Consider the following 19,950-nt stretch of genomic DNA (forward strand, 5'->3'; position numbering starts at 1 on the left):
TAAGCAGATCTCTTGAGGTTGGAGACGGAGGCTTTGGATCAGGATCAGGACACTATAAGATCTGCAAAGGTTTCCTGTCCTTGGATGAGAACCTTCAGAACCAACGTAAACTGCTTATGACGGGCAAGATCCTGTGAATAGTTCTGTATCTAACCTCATTGCAGTTTAGAAATAATAAATGCTATATTATATTAAAATTACTCTGCTAAGCATGTTATATAGGCTGGCTCATTTAACCACACAAGGGTCCTTGGAGGGAACGCTTATTCTCAATTAATGAAACAAACAGAAGCTCACAGAGGCTACATAATTTGCCCTGTAGTGTATAGCAAGTAGGTTTTGGAGCCACTGGAAACAAGGCTTAGAACCCTTATGATTATTTGGAGGCAGGTTCCAGAGGGTGCTAGGCTGTGTGTGGAGAGTCACTGGCAGACAGGTGCTCAGAACTAGGCAGGGATGACCACATTCATGGTCTTGGGCCATCATGGCACTGAGGTTGTCTCTGGTGACTGCTAAGAATCAGTTGGTCAGAATCACATAAGTCAGTCACGATAACCTCACATAGAACCTAATTCATAGTCTAGTTTTCCAATATATGCAGCTGTTGACCCAGTTTACATGAAACTGGATTCTGGGCAAGGTATAACTCCATCTTAAGAGTCATTCAGTAAAATGGAGGGAAAATGTTCATTTATAAGTGGATTTAAACTCCAAAATATTCTAGTAGGAAAGCATCCTTAATAATAATACTTTGCAAAAATGTTTTTACATATGTGAGAGCCCTTTAAAGTGCATTCAATGTATATTATTTTATTTGATAATCCAAAGAATCCATTTTATCTAAGTAGAAACTAAGATGTAGAATAAGAGATTGTATTTTCATGACACTCAGCAATAAAAAATAATAATAGCTGTCATCATCGTAGTAGTAATAATAATAAGTGTGTACTTACTGCCAAATTTAACTTTCTAAACTACCTGAAGTAGACTTGCATCTCTGGAAGAAATACAAGAGATATAACTATAAATAACACACACACCAAAAAAAAAAAAAAAAAAAAACCCTCCTTGATGAAATGTATTTTAGAAGGAGTATGCCAGATTTAGCAAATGAAAATGTTAGAAAATGTCAGGAGAATTTTTTTCTCTCAATGTGGTTTTCTTGTGCTTTGTAGAGCAGAGATAATATGATATCAGCCCACCAATGTTGTTCCAGGCAGAGATGAAAGCACAAACATAGAGATTGTCCTGGGGAAGGAAAGTAGGTCACACACCAGCTGATTAAAAAGCTTTCTACCCACAGGAGTGTTTTTCCCTTGAAATCTATTTTCTCTAATTTCAACATAATCAGCTTTCTCATGCTTAGTATTTTCCCAGTGTCCCTTTTCCCATCTTCTTATTCAGCTTTTCCTTGATATATAGGTGTGTCCCTTGTAAACAACATCTAAGTGTATGTTACGTTCTCTGATCCAAGAGTCTCTTTCTTTTACCTGACAAGCGTAATACATTTATGTGTATTATAATTACTGCTAGTCTTATTTTGCTTTTTTTATCCATCATGTATGTTCTTTGCTTCTGCTTATTTTTCCTCCTCTCCTGCCTTCTCTTGGACGAATGGAGTTTTTTCTCCTTTATTCCCTCTAGTGACTTGGCAGTTGCTTTATCCAAGTCTTTTCTTTTAGCAATTAAGGTAAAATATGTAACATGCACATGATTAACAGGGTCCATTATTATCTCCATCTTCTTGATGAAGAATACAAGGACCATGCTCTAAATCTCTAAATCTTATCATCCTTTTCCATCATCCATGCTAGTGCTGTTTAGATTTTTAAAATTTAAACTATTTTTATTGTTCATTGTTACCACTATTCTTGTTTAACAATCTCTTTGTTCACCGTTCTTCTGAATGCCATTCCTTCCTCCAGATGCAGTGTCCATATTTCCATAGGATTATTCCTTTTGTAATCCCTTCCATGAGAGCCTGTGCATAATATACCCAATCAGCTTTTATATTAAAAAATAGCCTTTTTTCCTCACTGACTAATAATTTAGTCAATAATTTTTCTAACATTTTGAAGACATGAGTCCATATTTTCCTGGATTTTAATGTACTGAGGAGAAATCTACTCTAATTGTTCTTCCTTGGTAGATGTCTTTTCTCTGATTGCTTTTGTAGGATTTGTTCTTTGTCTGTCTTGGTCAATTGACTCCTTGTGTTAAGGAGTAGGTTTACTTTCATTTTTCCTGGTTGCGACTCAGTGCATTGTCCAGCCACAGAGTTCATTTCGTGCTCCAGGTCCACAAAGTTGTCATCCCATATTTCCTTGTATTTTGCCTCTTTCCCTGTCTTTCTGTTCTATTTTTCTCAAACTTTCATTCCAAGTATGTTGAATCTTTTTATTGTACCTTCTGTGCCTCAACATCATACTTTTTATCTCTTTATATTTCTGTGCTGTTTTACAGGTTGTTTCCTTAGCGCTATCTTACCCTCTTCAGCATAACTGTTGAGTGTTTAATCTCAATATCTACCTGTTTGTCTCTAGAGAGTCTATGGAGCTCATTTTTAAGATATGCCTGTTGCTTTCTCTTAACTGATTATCCATTATGAACTCTAATCCATCTTTTATTAATATAATCTTCTTTTACAGACTATTTCAGATTGATATAATAATTGCAGACCTTGTGATACTAATTCTACTATCTGTTATTTCTGTTTATTCTTCCTTGTAAGGTCTTCTTATGTAGTTCATAATTTTTGTTTATTGTGAGATCATTCAGTAGGGGTTGCCCCCTTCCCAACTGGGATGTGCCCTGCGCCCTGCGATGTGAAGTATTTTTCATAAGCAGTGTTGTTCTTGCTGCAGCTGGAGCCCCAAGGACTTTCTCTGGTTTTTGGTCTGATTGATAACCACTCACCTTGGGATTCTCATTATGAAGCAGATAATGTGATTTCAAAACCAACACCCATATTTAGAGTTTGAATTATCATTGGAAGTTTATTGGTACTTCCTTGATCTAGTGTATGGAGTTCTTCTAGACTTCTCCACATGGAGAGAATAGCCTTCTGAGGCTTCTGGTTTTATTCAGGGGTCTTGGTCCCAGCTGCCCACCTTTTGCAGACCCAAGGCAACATCTTTTCCCTGTGGGCATTAAAAGCCCAGCCCTAGGTAACGTCCAGTTTCAGGACACTCCTAGGCCAATCCCACAGCCTCAGTCCCCCTAGCAGTGATCTCCTTCTTTGTTTCCAGCCCATGGGAATTTCTCTTTGGGTCCATCGTTAAGACGGGGAGCTTACTGAGTGAGCATCTATTACGTTCTGACTGTTTGCCAAACACCATGCTGCCTCTGGGAATACAAAGATGGGTTATGGGAGTTCCCTGGAGGTCCAGTGGTAAGGACTCGGCACTTTCACTGCCGTGGGCCCAGGTTTGATCCCTGGTCAGGGAACTAAGGTCCCGCAAGCTGCACAGCATGGCCAAAAAAAAAAAAAAAGAAAACAAAGATGGGTGTGAAGAGGCCAGTGTCCTCCACCAGGTCTCCACATGGCCAGAGACAAGCATGTCGGCAAAGATAACACAATGTGGACGGTGCTATGAGGACCACACAGTGGATGAATGACAGAGGAATATGGCTCAGCCAAGGCATACAAAAGAAACAGGTTGATTTTGTAAAGTATGATTGGTTGAAATAAAAGTCTGTGGGAAATCCAAGTACAATTAAATAATTAAAGCAGACACATCAGTCTCTGTGACATTAAATGTTTTAAGTAATTATTGCTGCAACTTGTTGCTGCCATTCAAAAAGATAGTCCCTGCCCAGTTAAAATGCCAAAGTAAGAAAGGCAAAGTGTTCCTTTAGACAACTACACAATAGTGCATGTTTATATGATAAACTTCACCATAGCTTTCAGGCAAGATTTTAGGATGAGTTCTAATAATAAAAATTTGTTACTCAGCCACTGTGATATATTGATAACTTTCTGAAATGTCTCTCATTGTATTAAACTTCACCTATATAGGGATCTACTTCTTTTCAGGTACATCGTTTTATTTTAAAAAGGAACACTAATGAGACTGCAAACACAATCTGCTTTAATAATGATAACATTAAATTAGGAGGAATTTTAGAAAGAGAGACTACCAGTCGTTTCCAATGCAAAAGTTTCAAAATGAAGAAAAGGAAGAGAGGAAGGAAGAAATGGAAAATATTTTTGGTGGAGATAGTTTTTTCTTTTTTTTAAATCCAAAACACAGATGAAGAGCATTTTATTTTTACATGGAGAATCTCTGCATCTTCTGGATGAGGAACGTTAGCTTTCATCCACACCCTTTCTAGCAACCCACACTGCTCACTGCCCCAAGCACTAACTCCACCATAGTTTGTTTTTTTTTTTTTTTCTGGCTGCGTTGAGTCTTCATTGCAGTGCGTGGGCTTCTCATTGCAGTGGCTTCTCTTTGTTGCGGAGCACAGGCTCTAGCTGCTCAGGCTTCAGTAGTTGTGGCATGTGGGCTCAGTAGTTGCGGCTCGCGGACTCTAGAGCACAGACTCAGTAGTTGTGACTCACAGGCTTAGGTGCTCCACAGCATGTGGGATCTTCCCGGACCAGGGATGGAACCCACGTCCCCTGCGTTAGCAGGCGGATTATTAACCACTGCGCAATCAGGGAAGTCCCCACCATAGGGTTTTCCTATAAATTTATATTCTTTCTCCTTTTACATCTCCCACTACAGTTAGTGCCAATTCCATATTTATCAGTGGATGCATGTGGCATTACCAGCCAAGAGCATTTCTAGAAGGATTTCTAGCATTTCTTACTTACAGTGAGCTCGCTGTAAGTAAGAAGAGGCAATCATAGGATACAGTGAGCCTCACTGATGATCACGGCAGGGAGGAAACAGATTTGGCTGAAACGATGCCAGTGACTACAGCAAAGATCAAATAGAATGACTACCCATTGGAAATGCTCTCATTTTCATATGCATAGCATCTTCTGAATAAACACCACAATATTCTTTGAGATGTTACCGTTTATAATGTCTCATTAGGATGGTGTAAATTTTGATAAAGTTTATTTTTCCATCAGGGACTCTGTTTGAATACTTAACCCAAAACAGAATAAACTGAACTAAATTATCATGTTAGGATCCAAGTTGTAATTTTTATTCAGAGCTACAAATGGAATCAATGTTCCCATTTTTCCTTAATCGGATTCCTTCTATCTTAAGTTCTTAGTCTTTTTTCTCCTTTTCTCCCATCGTTGGTTTCTTCTCTTCCCCCTAAGGTCTGTATCTTCCTCCTCTTCTTCCTGCACTGTCTTTGTAGTTCAGGGTCCCCATCTCCATCATCATCTTCTATTTCCTCATCCTTGCCACCAGCAGTGTTACCAGTTTTCATATTTCAGAACAGTTGTATTTACTTTGCCTCTACTTGGTGACAGGATGGAAAGATAGGGGAGGCTGCCTGTCTCCATGAGCTGGAGAACAATGAGTATTCGGCTCGATAGGTTTAAAAACAATTTCACGGGGGGTCTTGGAGTCACGTAGGAAGACTAAACGGAGAAGGAATCGAACCTACCGCATCCTGAATCCGGTGTCCTGAGCCCAACGCACGCCAACCCCACGCGTCTTTAGTGAGCAGTTCCAAGAAGAGGGCTCTTCGCAGGGCTGAGTAGGAACATGACAGATTTCCAGGACATTCTGCCACATATACAGTAGGCACACAGAGGCAGTAGTTTCTAGGGCCACCAGTTTGTAATTGTGCCCAGCGTGTCACGGGAGCAGAAAAAACTCACATGTGTCTGCCCACATCTGCTTCAGCAAATGACTAATCTGTAAGCAGAATGTAACATATTCCTGTTAGATGGCATATTTGGCAATATTATCACCATGCATTATTCTAAAAATTCAAACAGTAATTTTTTTAATTTCATAATTTCAATAGCATGTCTGTGTAATAACCAGATAATATTTTACCTAATTGACTGTGACATGGAATCTGTAATGTAATATTTAGATTTAAATATTCTCCTAAAATAGCAGTTTTGTGTTTTCTGCCCTTAAAACGTTTATCATATCTATTGACAATTGCTGTGTACAGACACAAAAGCATCCATTTTTATAATTTTCTTTTAAATAAAAAAACTAATCCTAGTCACTTAGGATGCAAATACATAAATATTGCCTTAATTTGCCAGAATCCAGCCAGATGTCATCATCTCCTACTGGAATATGAGCAGGATGACAATGATATTCTATTTGAATCTCTGCTCTCTACTCTATTATAGCTTCTCCTCCAGAGTGCAGATCTGACTGTGGTCTGCGGTATTAATATTATTCCAAGTAGCATGCATTGAACGATAGTGATACACTTTCAGGTGGGTGTCCTCCAGCCGTGTGACCCTGAAAGATACTGCGTGTTCACAGCATTAAAGGGCATCTCATTGGAAAACAGACTTAACGCCACCACCAACCCCCGTCCACACCCTGCTTTGGGGAAGAAGCTTAAGGCATAAATCTGGCTCCCCCTGAGTTGCTGGTGAGAAAATGCTCTGCAGAGCCCGGTTGCCAGCCAGTGATTCAGCTCCTGGTGCCCCCGGAATCCAGGGCAGCACTGCCCCATTCTCCCAGACAGGCTGTAGGAGAAACCAGAGAAAGACCCAGGAGAATCTGCCCAAGGAGTGAGCCCTAAACGCTGTCCTGGGATTCTACATCAGTGGGGGATGTATGCTGTAGACAAATGTTCTGCGTCTCTTTGTATCAGGAACTGAAGGGGGAAAAAAAGACTATAGTGGAATGGAAGGGGAAACATGTTTTTTGTTCATCTAGATGTAGAGCAAATAAATTTTTAGTCACTAAAATGTTTCTGAGAAATATTATGTTTTCTTCACAAATATAAGAAGCGTTAACACATATGTCCTGTTCTGGGCACCTTACGTAGCTCATTTAAACCTCGAGGCAGGCACTATTATTCTCATTTTAGAGATGAAGAAACTGAGGCCAGAGAGGGTAATTAACTTGCTGAAAGTTTAACAGCTATAGGGACTTGATGCCGAGCCACAGGGCCGGTTACCTTTCTCACTACCTCTCATCCAGTATCACAGAGTCTCATTTAATTGGTTGTATCAACAGTTAACAAGTTGCAGTGCTTACATCAACAATACTTTAAAGAATAAAGCAGAAAGAAAATGTGAAAGAGGTTGAGAAATAAAAGTGCTGTTTATCAGTGCTATTAAGGAATATTCTCTATTTGAATTTTATTGATGTCGCAACAGTTTATCATTATATTAACTTACTAGTGCGAGTCAAAAGTGTATAAGTGTATATTTATTCCTCCTTCTGAATTTTTTTGAAATTATACCTTTTTTTAATGGTTCCAGGACACGTGACCTCAGATCCACAGTCCCTTTTGCGTGAAGGTTAAAATTTAGATTCCTAGAGAACTCTTAAGAATGCCTGTCAGATCTGATAACATATGTAAATGCCCACTCCGGTGGGTACCGGAATACCTGGCACTGGCCAGGTTTGCGTTACCCACAGGTTAGGATTCTCCCTACTCCGCTCTCTCACCACCGGGACGAAGGTGAACATCACAATGCTTCCCCAGGAAGGTGGCCTCGAGGCCTCGGTGAGGTTAGCCCATCACTGAGTTCCCACAGAGCAGAGTCTGGCCCACAGAAGATGGTGAGGGAAAGCTGGCTGTCATCCTATAAAGACCTCAGTTCCTTCCACACGAAGAGAGCTTCTTAGAAACTATAATGCTGCTCAGTGCAGCATTATTCACTGTAGCCAACGCCAGTGTCCAACAGGAGATGAATGGATAAACAAAATGTGGCCTATACATAGATTGTTATTCAGCCTTATGAAAAGAAAGAAGTCCTGTCACAGGCTACAGCGTGGATGAACCCAGAGGACATTATGCCAGCTGAAGTAAGCCAGGCACAGAAAGACAAATACTGCATGATTCCACCTTCATGAGCACTTAGACTGGTCAGAGGCTTAGAGACAGAAAGTAGCATAGCGGTTGCCAGGGGAAAGGGGAGTTGTTTCGTGGGTGTGGAGTCTCAGTTGTGCAAGATAACAGCTCTAGAGATCTGTAACACAGCAATGTGGATGCAGTAACACTACTGAACTGTGCACTTAAAAATAGTTTAGAGGGTCCATTTTACATTTTTTAACACAATCAAAAATAAAAATTTTTATAATAAAAAGTAGAGCTTCTCCACATGGAGGAAGCCCTCGCAGGACAGGATGAGGTCAAGCCATCACCACAAGCCTCAGCTGAGAACACTGGGTGTTGCCTTCACAGGTACGGGCACCAGACTATTTTATGGTCCGGTTGTATTCTTAGGATTAGCTGCGTGTTGATCGCTTTCTGCGTAAATCACCTGAATTTATGAAACCTGCCTCCTCACAGCTGTGATCTGAGACCCAACACATCCCCCAGAGTGGTTTAATTACCTGGCGTATTTTTCCTTTACCAGAAGAATTTTTAAACATAATTTCAGGTCTCTTTTAAAGGACAGACAAGCACGTCCTAATGTGTCGTACAAACGTAATTAATTTGTTCCTAATTTGTAACAATGATGCCAACGTAGTCTACTTCTTCAATCTGTGAAGAATATCGATGCGTCTTGTGGTTTTAAACATCCTTGAGAAAATACATAAAATAGCAACGCATTTCTTTTTCTTTCTCTCTCCTCCCAGCAATGCAGCAAAAAAGCGTCCGCCTCTCTCCTGTGGCTTTTGAAGTCGTCGGGCATCACCGCCACCCGCCCCTGGCCTCGGATCTCCCTGACGGTCATCACCACGGCCATCATATTAACCATGGCCGTGTTCAACATGGTGAGTCAGGGCCCCGCCGGGCGGTGCCTGTCTCATGGGATTTGGAAACCTGTCCCACAGCTCCTTCAGTGACACCCATTGCTGCCTGTTAAATTCAGCCCACAACCGCTGCAGCAGCGGCTTCGCTAAGGGAAAAGGATGCAGACTGGGGGAACCACCGCGAGGGAGGGCGGCTCCTTCCAGCGGTTTCCTACCTCCTAGCTCGTCTTGGCTCCGGCTACAGAAAGGCCACCAAACGTCAGCAGGGTGATCGGCCGTGGGTACCAGAACCAGCAAATTAAGGAGAGTGCAGTGGGAAAGGTGTCCTGCTCTGGGGTTTAAAGGGCCTGATTTCAAACAGCAGCTCCCACCTTACCAGCTGTTCGGTTTTGGAGAATTTTCATTACAAACTTCCACAGGTCCCACTTCACTTCTCATGAGAAAACTGAGAACTTACTTTCAGTTCTCGGTGAGAACTCACACTTCTCTGCCAAGGTGGATTTTTAAGGTATGAACCGACGCTCCGAGCACATTTAGGACGGCATGAGGTATTTATTTGGTAAATATTGAACCAGTGGTCGCTCTTACTGTATCAATAGTACTATTGGTATAGCCTTAAAAATAGACACTTAGGTAACCAGTGCACATTGAGACACAACCTTATTATTATTCTGACATCATCACCATCAACCATAAGGCGTTAATTTCCTTCATATGTTGGGTGCTTTACTGGTGTTGGAACTGCAGTGTCATGAGTATACTCCTTGCCTTCCGGAAACACAAAACCAGGTGGTGGAGAAGAGGCACGTGTGTTACATAATAAAGACATGGTTTTCATAGGTGAGACTAATGAGCATTGATTCAGCAAAAAATATATATATTTATTGAGCATAAATATGCACCTGGTACGTCACTAGATCCTCAGAACACAAAGACAGTTTGCCTCCCAGGAGTTCCCGGTGGAGTTTAGGAGACCAACAGCTGGGTAAACTTATAAAAGCATCTGAGAGCCAACCATGGAAGCATGTAAGGGGCAAGGACAGGGGAGCCAGGCTGCGGGACAGGATTCTAAAGGATGGGCAGAAGGAGTTTCACCAGATGGTGGATGAAAGATGAGAAGGAGGGAAGGCATTTGGCATCTAGGACAGAGAAGAGAGAGAAATTTGTACCAAGTAGCAGCAAAAAAACAAGGCTGAAGGAGTAGGTAAGGACCTTGAATATTTGCTTGGGATTTGTCCTCAGTGTTGTACTATGGGTCGTACAGTTTCTCCAGACACACCTGGAGATTCAGGTGAGGGTGATGCCAGCTGGAAGGCAGAAGGGCTGGGGTGCCAGCTGCAGAGGTGGGAGGGCCCCTTCCTCCACTTCACTTTGCCTCAAAGTCCATCTTAAGGGCACCTGGAAAGAAGGTGGCAGAGAAGCCTTAGCTTGCCCTCCTTCCTCCCACTTCCTGCCCATCAGGAGGTTGGGTATGGATTCCTGGGTGTCCTGCCGTGTGGTTAACTGGAGGACAGGTGAGCTGGCTTCTCCCACCTCACCTAACTACATGCCCCAGCTCCCTCTAGGAGCTCCCCTGAGAAAGGACATGAGGTGAGGCCCTACTGTAGGTCTTCCCAGGCACAGACCAGTGACAGGTGTCACCGTGACTTGGCCTTCCTCTACCCACCTGCTCAGCCTCAGAGGTCAGCTTGGGAAGGGGCTGCTCCCACTTGCCCCTGTGCAGTTAGAACTAACGGTGTCTGTGGGGCGAGAGGGCTCGGCAGTCAAGCCCATGCAGCCAGCAGGCTTCCCCAGGACCAGCTTGTGTTCCTATGTGGAGCTGTCTTGCTGTGTCAAGTTCACCATGACAGCTCCACCATCCTGGCCCTCCTCCTGGACTTCTCCCCAAGCTCTTCACCCTCCTCCTGGACCTTCACAGCACCTGAGGCTGTCTTTCTGCTCCAGAGATGATGAGACCTTCCCTCCAGGGATGGAGGCCTCCTCTTCTAGGTCTCAGGCATACCTAGACCGTGACATCATTTATTTCCAACAAGGGCTTTGTCAGGACTGACTGGGGAAGAGCTGGGAAATGGTGCCCTGTCTGGACAGGTAATTCCCTCAAGAATACCCTGCTCAGGAGGGACTTCAGGTCGCAATCACTCACCTGTGCGCTCATTTACCTGTGCACTCACCTGTGTGCTCATTTACCTGTGTACACGTCCTGAGAGGTGACGCATGTAACGCAACATCCACACACCTAAGAGCGAGGGGTGTTTTACTTATTTATTTTTTCACGTGTCCTAGGAAAGCACCCTCTATATAAGGAGGGGCCGTTCCGTAGTTACTAAATGAGAGAATGAATGAGTGAATGTGTAAGCAGGCAACCCTTTAAAAAAGAAAACATTTTTCATGAAATCCAATTTGACCTTACAAAACCAGGATTTATCACCTAGTTTTTAAAAGACAGACTCGAAATGGGAAACAAGTCTTATTCGAAGCTGGTTGTAGTTCTCCTAGGATAATTAGCGATTGATGGGCAGTTCAATCACTGTCTATAAATGTTGCATGAGCTCAGCATTTAGGAGTAGATATTTTTACAGTAACTGCAATCCCTTTGGAGAGAAGAAATATATCTTCTGTACCGGAAACACATCTTCCAGTGTCATTTTCCTTCCTCAGAAAGAAGGAAGTGCATTGCCAAGTGAGGTCGAGAAGTCTGTGGGAGACACATTAAAAGTATGGTGGATGAGCTTTGAGAAAGAATCAAATAAGGCTCCACGCACTGAGCTGCCCCTTGGTATCAGAGGCTGTGGGACAAGGACAAGCTAAATTAATTTGTTTCCGTCCATTATTTTTCTTGATACCTGGTGAAATTAGTGGTTCCCTCCCATGCAGATGTTCTTCTTGTATTTATTTCAAAGAAACATCACAGAACAGTATGAAATGCAACATTAGGTAGACAAAGGAAATCACTTTCCCTAGATCTTGAGCTTTCTTGTCATTTCTTATTCGTCACAGAAGGGGAAGGACTGGTCCATCAGGGTGCCATCTTTGAACGCGTCTGATGATTTACAGAGAAACTCTCTCCAGCTATTCGGATCCCCGACCTCTTGCATTTTGACTGCACAAGGCAGACACAAGGTCCTGTGTCCCCAGCCACACTGCACAGTGCTGTGACGTCCCTTGGGTCACACACATCACCAGGGGTTGCCGATGCAGCACTGAGACCTGGGCTGGTAGAATTGAGCATCTTTGGGGTGCCAAGCAAGGGAAGTGGGCTCCAGGTCCCTCATTCACATTCTGGGAAGATGGCTCCTCCTGCTGGGGATGCGGGTACAGTCTTTACCTGCATGCGGTCAAATGCTCCTAGCGGTGTTTCTGTGCCTTTTTTCCTAGCCCCACTTCAAACCCCCATCCAGGAGAGGTTTCTATTTAATGTAGTACCTGGATAGCTTTTACACTTATCTTGGTGCTTCTTGTAAGAATACAGTTCCTGGACTAACTGAGCCCTATCCCCGCGTTGTAGTTTTGTTCTTTCTTAGCAGTGATTAACCCGTGAGGCTAATCTGGGTGCAGGACTCACATTCCAGGGAAGAGCAGCTCTCTGGTGTGGGAGTTAGGCTAGGCGAGGGGCTGCCTTCAGGAGCAAGCTTTGCTTAAGTCACTGGGAGGATACTTCTCTGTCAGGAAACTTCATCTTTTTAAAGTCACAGCACATTCAGATCCTCTCCTGTAGCTCCTGTGATTTTGAAGCGTTCTTTTAGGGACAAGGCAAAAATGCTTTCTTCCTTTTTTTTTTTTTTTTTTTTTTTCTTTTTCTGTTTTCAATGTTTGTTATTTTTCCTTTGGGGAAAATATATATAACATAAAGTTTATCGTTTTAACCATTTTTAAGTATACAATTCAGGGGCATTCAGTACCTTTGCAGTATTATGCAAACCGTCACCACTATCTATTTCCAGAACTTGTTCATCATCTCAGACTCTGTACCCATGAACAATAACTCCCCACTTCCCTGGCCTCTGGTAACCTCTACTCTGCTTTCTGTTTCGATAAACTTACTATTCTAGAACACCTCGTATACGTGAGATTACATGATAGTTGTCTTTTTTGTGCCTGGTTTATTTCACTTCCAATAATGTTTTGAAGGTTCTCATTTTCGCTTTGATGCCCAGTTCCTCCACAGCGGGGGAACCTCTCAGTTTGCCCTGGATCTTTCCAGCCAGTGGCAAACAGCCCTTATTAACTACTTTTCTATCATCACCACCATCACTGTCTACCTCAGAGAGGAGAGAAGCCTTAGGGATGACGTGAGGGCTGAGGCCACCCGCGAGCTCCCTCTGCCCCTGACCGTGTGGATGGACCCTTCCACACTGAGCCTCCGCATGGATTTTTAGTCCCTGATGTTTATCCCGAGGCTGAATTTTCACAGCCCTTACAAGAGCTGGGGTCAACAGGGATGGTGTTCCTTTAACTCTCGTTACACACTAATATAAATGACAAAATGTCCAGGTCAGTTTTATCTAAAATGAATTGTGAGATTTTACCAGGACATTTAAAATACCTGGTGTTCACCAAACACCCCAATACAAAGTGGAAAAAAACAACCAGTTATCCAGACTTTTTTTTTCAAATATAGGATTTCGGGTAGCAAATTGCAAAAGACCTGTGTGTTTTGTTCCATTTTAGTTTCCAGCTGACTGTTTAGAACCATGTTCGAGAAGCTCAAATCCTCTGCCTTTATTTTTTCTGACATTTTGACAATGTCGTCATGTGATGCCTCACACCATTTTGCAACTTTTCCGAGAAACTTCCCAGAGAATATTATAAATAGCCCAGCTTCGTGAGCCACATAGACAAGGAGTTAGCCGTGGTTAACTAGTAGTTAATTGGTAATCTAATTCTAATTAGTTAATTACTGCTATTTCCAACCAAATGACAAGCAATGATGTTATCAGGCTATTAACACGGTATTAAATCACGTGTTCACAGTTTAATATTATTTGAAAAACATAATTCTGAGATGTTTCACATTGCCTGGGAAATGTAAAATTTGGAAGTAGGGCTAAAAATAGGCACTTAGTTAGGATATCTTGTCCAGGATGAGGGTATCATTTTCCCAATTATGACAAAGGTTGTAGAATATTAAAATAGATCGAGAGGCGTTCCCCCAAATAATTATGATACTAGAAATTCATTCTGTGCAGAAGATTGTGGCACTTTAATCCGGAAGGGAGAGGGACGTGGATTGATAACCCTCGAGCTTGGACTGGCTGTAATTAGGAGTTTGTTCTTTTAAAGTGACTAAGGGGACAGAAGAGGAAAATTGATTCCAAACTGCAGTCTGATGCCACATAGACAGAATAAAGAGTTTCTTGATTTTAGGGGTAGTTAATTAAACACTAGAAAAAAGTAGCAGAAGGGGGTTAATGAAGCGTTCCTGATGTATTGATTAAAGTTCTCCACTGTTTTTCAAGTTCAAACCATCTTACTATTGCAGCGCGTCCTTGCAAGACAAAACTTCCACAGCATATATTTCTACTCATTGTACAGCAAGAATTTAGTTTCTTCTTTATGTGCTGATACAATCAAGAAGGTTTTTTTAAATTATTTTAAGATCTCAGGTGCCTGAGACTAGTAACCTATCAAACTAAACAGTCTCCTTCTATTTGTCGTATCTTGATTCTTTAATATTTAAATCAATTGTATGTTGGGTCTGTCACATCTAAATTTTTAACATTTTGGAACCTTATGTTTGCCAAACAATTACTTCATTTCTTTTCCTGATATATTTTTTTCCAAATAATTAGCACATTTATATTTCAGCCAGGGGTTGTGACATTTTTGATAAATTCTTTAGTAGTAAATAAAGAAATCTACTACATTTATTTGACTTTTAAATCAGCTTTTTGCAGCATTTTATCAAATGATATAATGGGCAAAAACACTGTACCTAGTATCATTCTTGGAATCTCAGAGGAAATGTTCTCAAGAATATGCTATTTAATATATTTAAATATATCTATATATTTATTTAAATGCCTTCTTATTTACCTAAGTAAATTACTGTAGGTATTTGACAAGGACTCTGCCGTCAAAGGAAACAAACAAAAGAAAGGAAGGAAACAAAAGCAACCATTGAAACTCTACAGGGAAGTTGTACTTTTTAGACCTGGAATATGGATGGTTAACCCTGTGCCGAAGGCCTAGCCTAGTTTCATGGATGAGATGAATCTCTTTCATAAGGGAAACTGGCCTGAGTGATTCTCTAGTTTACCTTCACTGAACACTTCTCTGACCCTCAGCCATGGTATGGAAAGTAACTGATCCTTGGTTACCTAAACAGTTTGTGCTGCAGCTCGTCTAGGAAAGAGACAGAAAGAGAGAGAAACAGAGACAGAGACAGAGAAGGAGAGCGAGAGAGAGGGAGAGAGAAACAGAAAGAGATTGAATTTTTCCTACCTTGGAACTGGCTGACACTTTCCTTCTGGGTTCTGGTATTGGTGACCATTACATAAGAGCTAATCATTTTTATTTGCTCAGGATTACTTCTTTTCTTTTTAAATCAGGACCCCCTTTCCAATAGTCCTAAGAGCATCCTTCCTTTCCAAGTTCAATCCCTCGTGATCCTGAGATGCCAAGCACTCACAAGTAAATGGAGACAACTGTTGATGCCAGTTACTGCATTTTTCCCATAAAATTAATTTATTTTCTTAATATTAAAAAAAAGACTCATATAACTGCATTGACTCATTTAACGTTTGAGCCATGATGGTGAAGAATCTGCAAAAACACATTGTGAAGACTCCGATCTCCTGCTGCAGAATTGAAAGTGTGAGGGTCGTGATGTCAGGTCGTAATTCTAACCAAACCCTCTGCCCTGTCCTTGGTTCATTTTAAAATTTATATTTAACAAGGTGCTTCTGTTGTCTTTAACATCAACTCGGGAGTTCTGGAATTCACTATGAAGTGCCAAGCACAACAAGAGTTATTTACTTATTCAATAGAAATTCTGAAAGCCTCAAAGAGAAGATGAAGGGATTAGCACTGGAAGTAAAGATGCTGAGTTGCCCACACAATCCTGCTCACGGAGGCGACAAAGCACGTCATTGATAAACTTAGCACCCACCTGCTAACTCTTTACTCTCCTTTGCACTAATTCATTGTAAAAACACTTTCTTTGCAGTTTTTCCTGAGTGAGTCAGAGGAGACAATTCTTCCAACTGCCAATGCGTCAAACACAAGTCTTTCTGCCTTATATAATCAGGTAGCAATTCTGCGTGCGCAAAATTTGTTTTTCCTGCCGGTAAGAACATCTCCCTCATTATTATTGCTTTTGCTGTTTTCCTGTGTGCTGTTACGTATTGAATGGCGTAGCCTGCACCTCATCTGTTGTAGACTTGACTTTTCTTCTTCGGATTCCATATCTGAGTATGTCCTGACCGGGTAAAAATTGCCAGCCTTCAGCAGAAAGTCCCAGCCAACGGGCACCAATTAGACCACATATGCAAACTTTCAATGGCATTTTGAGGCTTTCACGGATGACTCGTGCCTTTATTCTCTTAATGCTACATTTTGATTTATTTTTTTATTGAAGTATAGCTGATTTACAATGTTGTGTTAATTTCTGCTTTATAGCAAAGTGATTCAGTTATCCATATATATATTCTTTTTCATATTCTTTTCCATTGTGGTTTATCACAGGATATTGAATATAGTTCCCTGCGCTATGCAATAGGACCTTGTTGTTTATCCCTTTTGTATATACTAGTTTGCATCTGCTGACCCCAAACTCCCACTCCATCCCTCCCCCCACCTTGGCAACCACAAGTCTGTTCTCTATGCCTGTGAGTCTGTTTCTTTTTCATAGATAAGTTCATTTGTGTCGTATTTTAAATTCCACATATAAGTGATATCATATGATATTTGTCTTTCTCTGTCTGACTTACTTCACTTAGTATGACAATCTCTAGTTGTATCCATGTTGCTGCGAATGGCATTATTTCATTCTTTTTACAGCTGAGTAATATTCCATTGTGTATATGTACCACGTCTTCTTTATCCATTCATCTGTCAATGGACATTTAGGTTGCTTCCATGTCTTGGCTATCGAGAATAGTGATGTGATAGGGGTGCATGTATGTTTTTGAATTATAGTTTCCTCTGGGTATATGCCCAGGAGTGGGATTGCTGCATCATATAGTAACTCTATTTTTAGTTTTCTGAGGAGACCCCATACTGTTTTCCATAGTGGCTGCACCAATTTATCTTAATGCTACATTTTACAGAATGTATCCCAGGATGTAGCATTCGATTGAATGTCACTGAATTGTTGCTTACAGATTTTGCTAATTGTTCCAGTGAATTAGCGTTAGCTTCCTGACTCTGTGATGACAGGGACCACAGCTCATATTTCTCCCTCTCCTTTGGCTGCAAATGCCGTCCAGTAATTGTATCTTCAAATACTCCTTACTAACTGGCCCTTACTAAGGGCCTAGATTGAAATTTCAAAACTTACTAACACATCAGTCATTTAAGTGAAAGGAGTTAAATCAGTTATTTACTGCTTAATAACTTCTTTCTTCCATGAATTGTTTGTGCAAAAAAAAAAAAAGGTTTTGATACTCTCCTTTCCATTTTCTGAATAATCGTCTAAAGGTAGTATAGATTCTTCCCATTTTGTTTGTCTCACATAGTCCAGGCACTGAAATTGGTCATTTAATATGTATATTTTAAAATTTTTTTTAACTTTAATTTTTTTTTAACATACAATTTTTTTAAAACTCCATTAGCTCTGGTGATAAAGGAAACTTCCTTTCTTTCTCCCTTTGATATTAGGCTTTGATCCTTTTTCCCATCTCATCATTTCAATTTCCTGGGATGCTCACAGCTCAGTGTACAGAGAGTAGGGGCATCTGGTGTTCCTTTAAGCCATGACAGCTAACCGGAGTCCATAGCAACGTCCCCACAGACTCAGGAAGAGAGGATGGCACAAGCTTCGTCCCGTATCCACGGGGTCCTGGCCCTCACGTTAGGCATTATTGTGAACCCCAGGGAGGACTGGACACCATCTTTTCTATTTCAGTTATGTGAAAAGTGAGGGATGGGATTCATGATGAGGGTTTATTGGCTGTGACCTCACTGTGGGCACCTTGGAACCCCGTTCTCTAGAGAATGATTCAAACTACCTGTGCGGTCTGGCTCTTCCTCCTTGGATGGATGGTATTAACACGCACATGGCCCATCGGCCCCTGGAGAGAGGACAAGCCTCCAAACCATCCCCATGCTGCATTCATAAGGCACTTCAACAACTTACAGTAAACATGCATTTTCATAGGAAAGAAAAGTATAGCTGGCAAATCATCTTTTTAAGAAAATCTCTCCATCCAATAGTTTTGGGTTGTACAACTCACCGTCCTCGGCCCCCCTAATAGCAATGAGGTCATGATCCTGAATTTCATTTAAGTAAGTCTGCGCATGATATCTTATTTTCAGAAGAAGCAAATCATTAGAAACCCAAAGTGGCGAAAAAGAACATTCCTCAACCTTCAACGATTCTGAAAAAGCACACCGTAGACTTTTCAAAATCTAGGTCAGACTTAGTCAGTAGGCTACTATTGTTCCAATAATAAGTCCTCAGAAAGAGGATTATGATGGGCTTTGCCAAGGAAACCCCTCATGCTCACGTACTGTCTGTACGGAAACGACATTATTAACTCATGAGTTTAGGGGTCCCAGAGGAGCCTGGAAACATCCTGGCTTCCCCCTTAATAGATTGGAAGGAACATTGGGAAAGCCGTTTGTGGATGTGCACGATGTCTGCATTATTACTCTCAAACCCCATCGTACATGACGCCTGAGGTTGACAGTGGACGTGAAGGAGCATCCACAGGCACTGATGCAGGAGGTAGAAAGTCACACAGCTCTTCCTAATGGCCATTTATAACAGTCATCAAAAAGCATAGAAGCAGACAGAGTTTGCACCCTGCAATACTGACTTTAATGGCCATTTATAATAGTCATCAAAAAGCATAGAAACAGGCATAGTTTGCACCCTGCAATACTGACTTTAATGGCCATTTATAACAGTCATCAAGAAGCATAGAAACAGTTTGCACCCTGCAATACTGAGTTTAATGGCCATTTATAACAGTCATCAGAAAGCATAGAAACAGACATAGTTTGCACCCTGCAATACTAACTTTAATGGCCATTTATAATAGTCATCAAAAAGCATAGAAACAGACATAGTTTGCACCCTGCAATACTAACTTTAGAAAGTAATTTTAAAGGTGCAAAGATTTAGCTACCAGGGTGTTCGTCAAAAGGTTTATGTAACAATAACAACAAAGAAAGGAAACGAAAGCAAGCAACCTAAAAGTTAGAATAAATTTAACTGTTTAAACAAATTTTGTTATGAACATACAATAAGATTATATCCAGCCGCTACAAAAGATGTTGTAGAAAACTATTTAATGACATAGAAATATATACTTATAAGCTATTAAGTGAAAAGTATCATTTAAAAACATTCCAAACAATCCTTTCCCAATTTTCTAAAATAATAATACCAATAACAAGTAGCACACACAGCAAAAAAAAAAAAAGCTGGAAAGATATACAAAACAATTAATTAATCATGGCTCAAGTTGGATGTTGGGGATTATAGGAGGTGCTTACTTTTTATATGTGTCCTTTGTATATTTCCTAATTTTTAACATCAGGTGTATTATTTCTGTAGCAGAAGAAAAAGTCATTTAAAAATGTCCAACAGAATCAACCAGAAAGAATCTTTGCCATGTAGGCAGTTCACACTATATCAGGCATTTATATCATTTCATCCACAAAACTACCCTGTGAGTTAGATATTGGAATTCCTGTTTTCCAGGTGAGGAAACTGAAACCAAAAGATACTTAAGTAAATTGCCAAAGGTGACAGTGGCTGCTCCCTTGGTGTCAAAATGCAAGTTGATTTCATCGATTAATATATGAAAAGTATTAATAACTATATGAACCAATTTTAACTTAGTTACCTAATATTAAGTAATAGTAATATATGATATTTAAATAATATTAACAAATAATACTTAATAAAAATATTAACTAATAATTATATTAACTATTAAAACTATATAAAAATAAGGTTCTTAGT

General features: G+C 40.8%; 1 protein-coding gene across 1 annotated transcript in view; it reads left to right on the top strand.

The window, feature by feature from the left end:
- The window catches only part of ADCY2 (adenylate cyclase 2), a 438,100-nt gene that overhangs the window by 359,391 nt on the left and 58,759 nt on the right, over positions 1-19,950 (top strand). Inside the window, exons 16-17 of the mRNA XM_068531874.1 lie at positions 8,703-8,840; positions 15,985-16,104. Coding sequence (XP_068387975.1) covers positions 8,703-8,840; positions 15,985-16,104 — 258 coding nt within the window. The remainder of the gene's footprint in view (positions 1-8,702; positions 8,841-15,984; positions 16,105-19,950) is intronic.

The sequence above is a fragment of the Eschrichtius robustus genome, chromosome 2 (assembly GCF_028021215.1).
Source record: "Eschrichtius robustus isolate mEscRob2 chromosome 2, mEscRob2.pri, whole genome shotgun sequence".
In the NCBI taxonomy this organism is placed as follows: Eukaryota; Metazoa; Chordata; class Mammalia; order Artiodactyla; family Eschrichtiidae; genus Eschrichtius; species Eschrichtius robustus.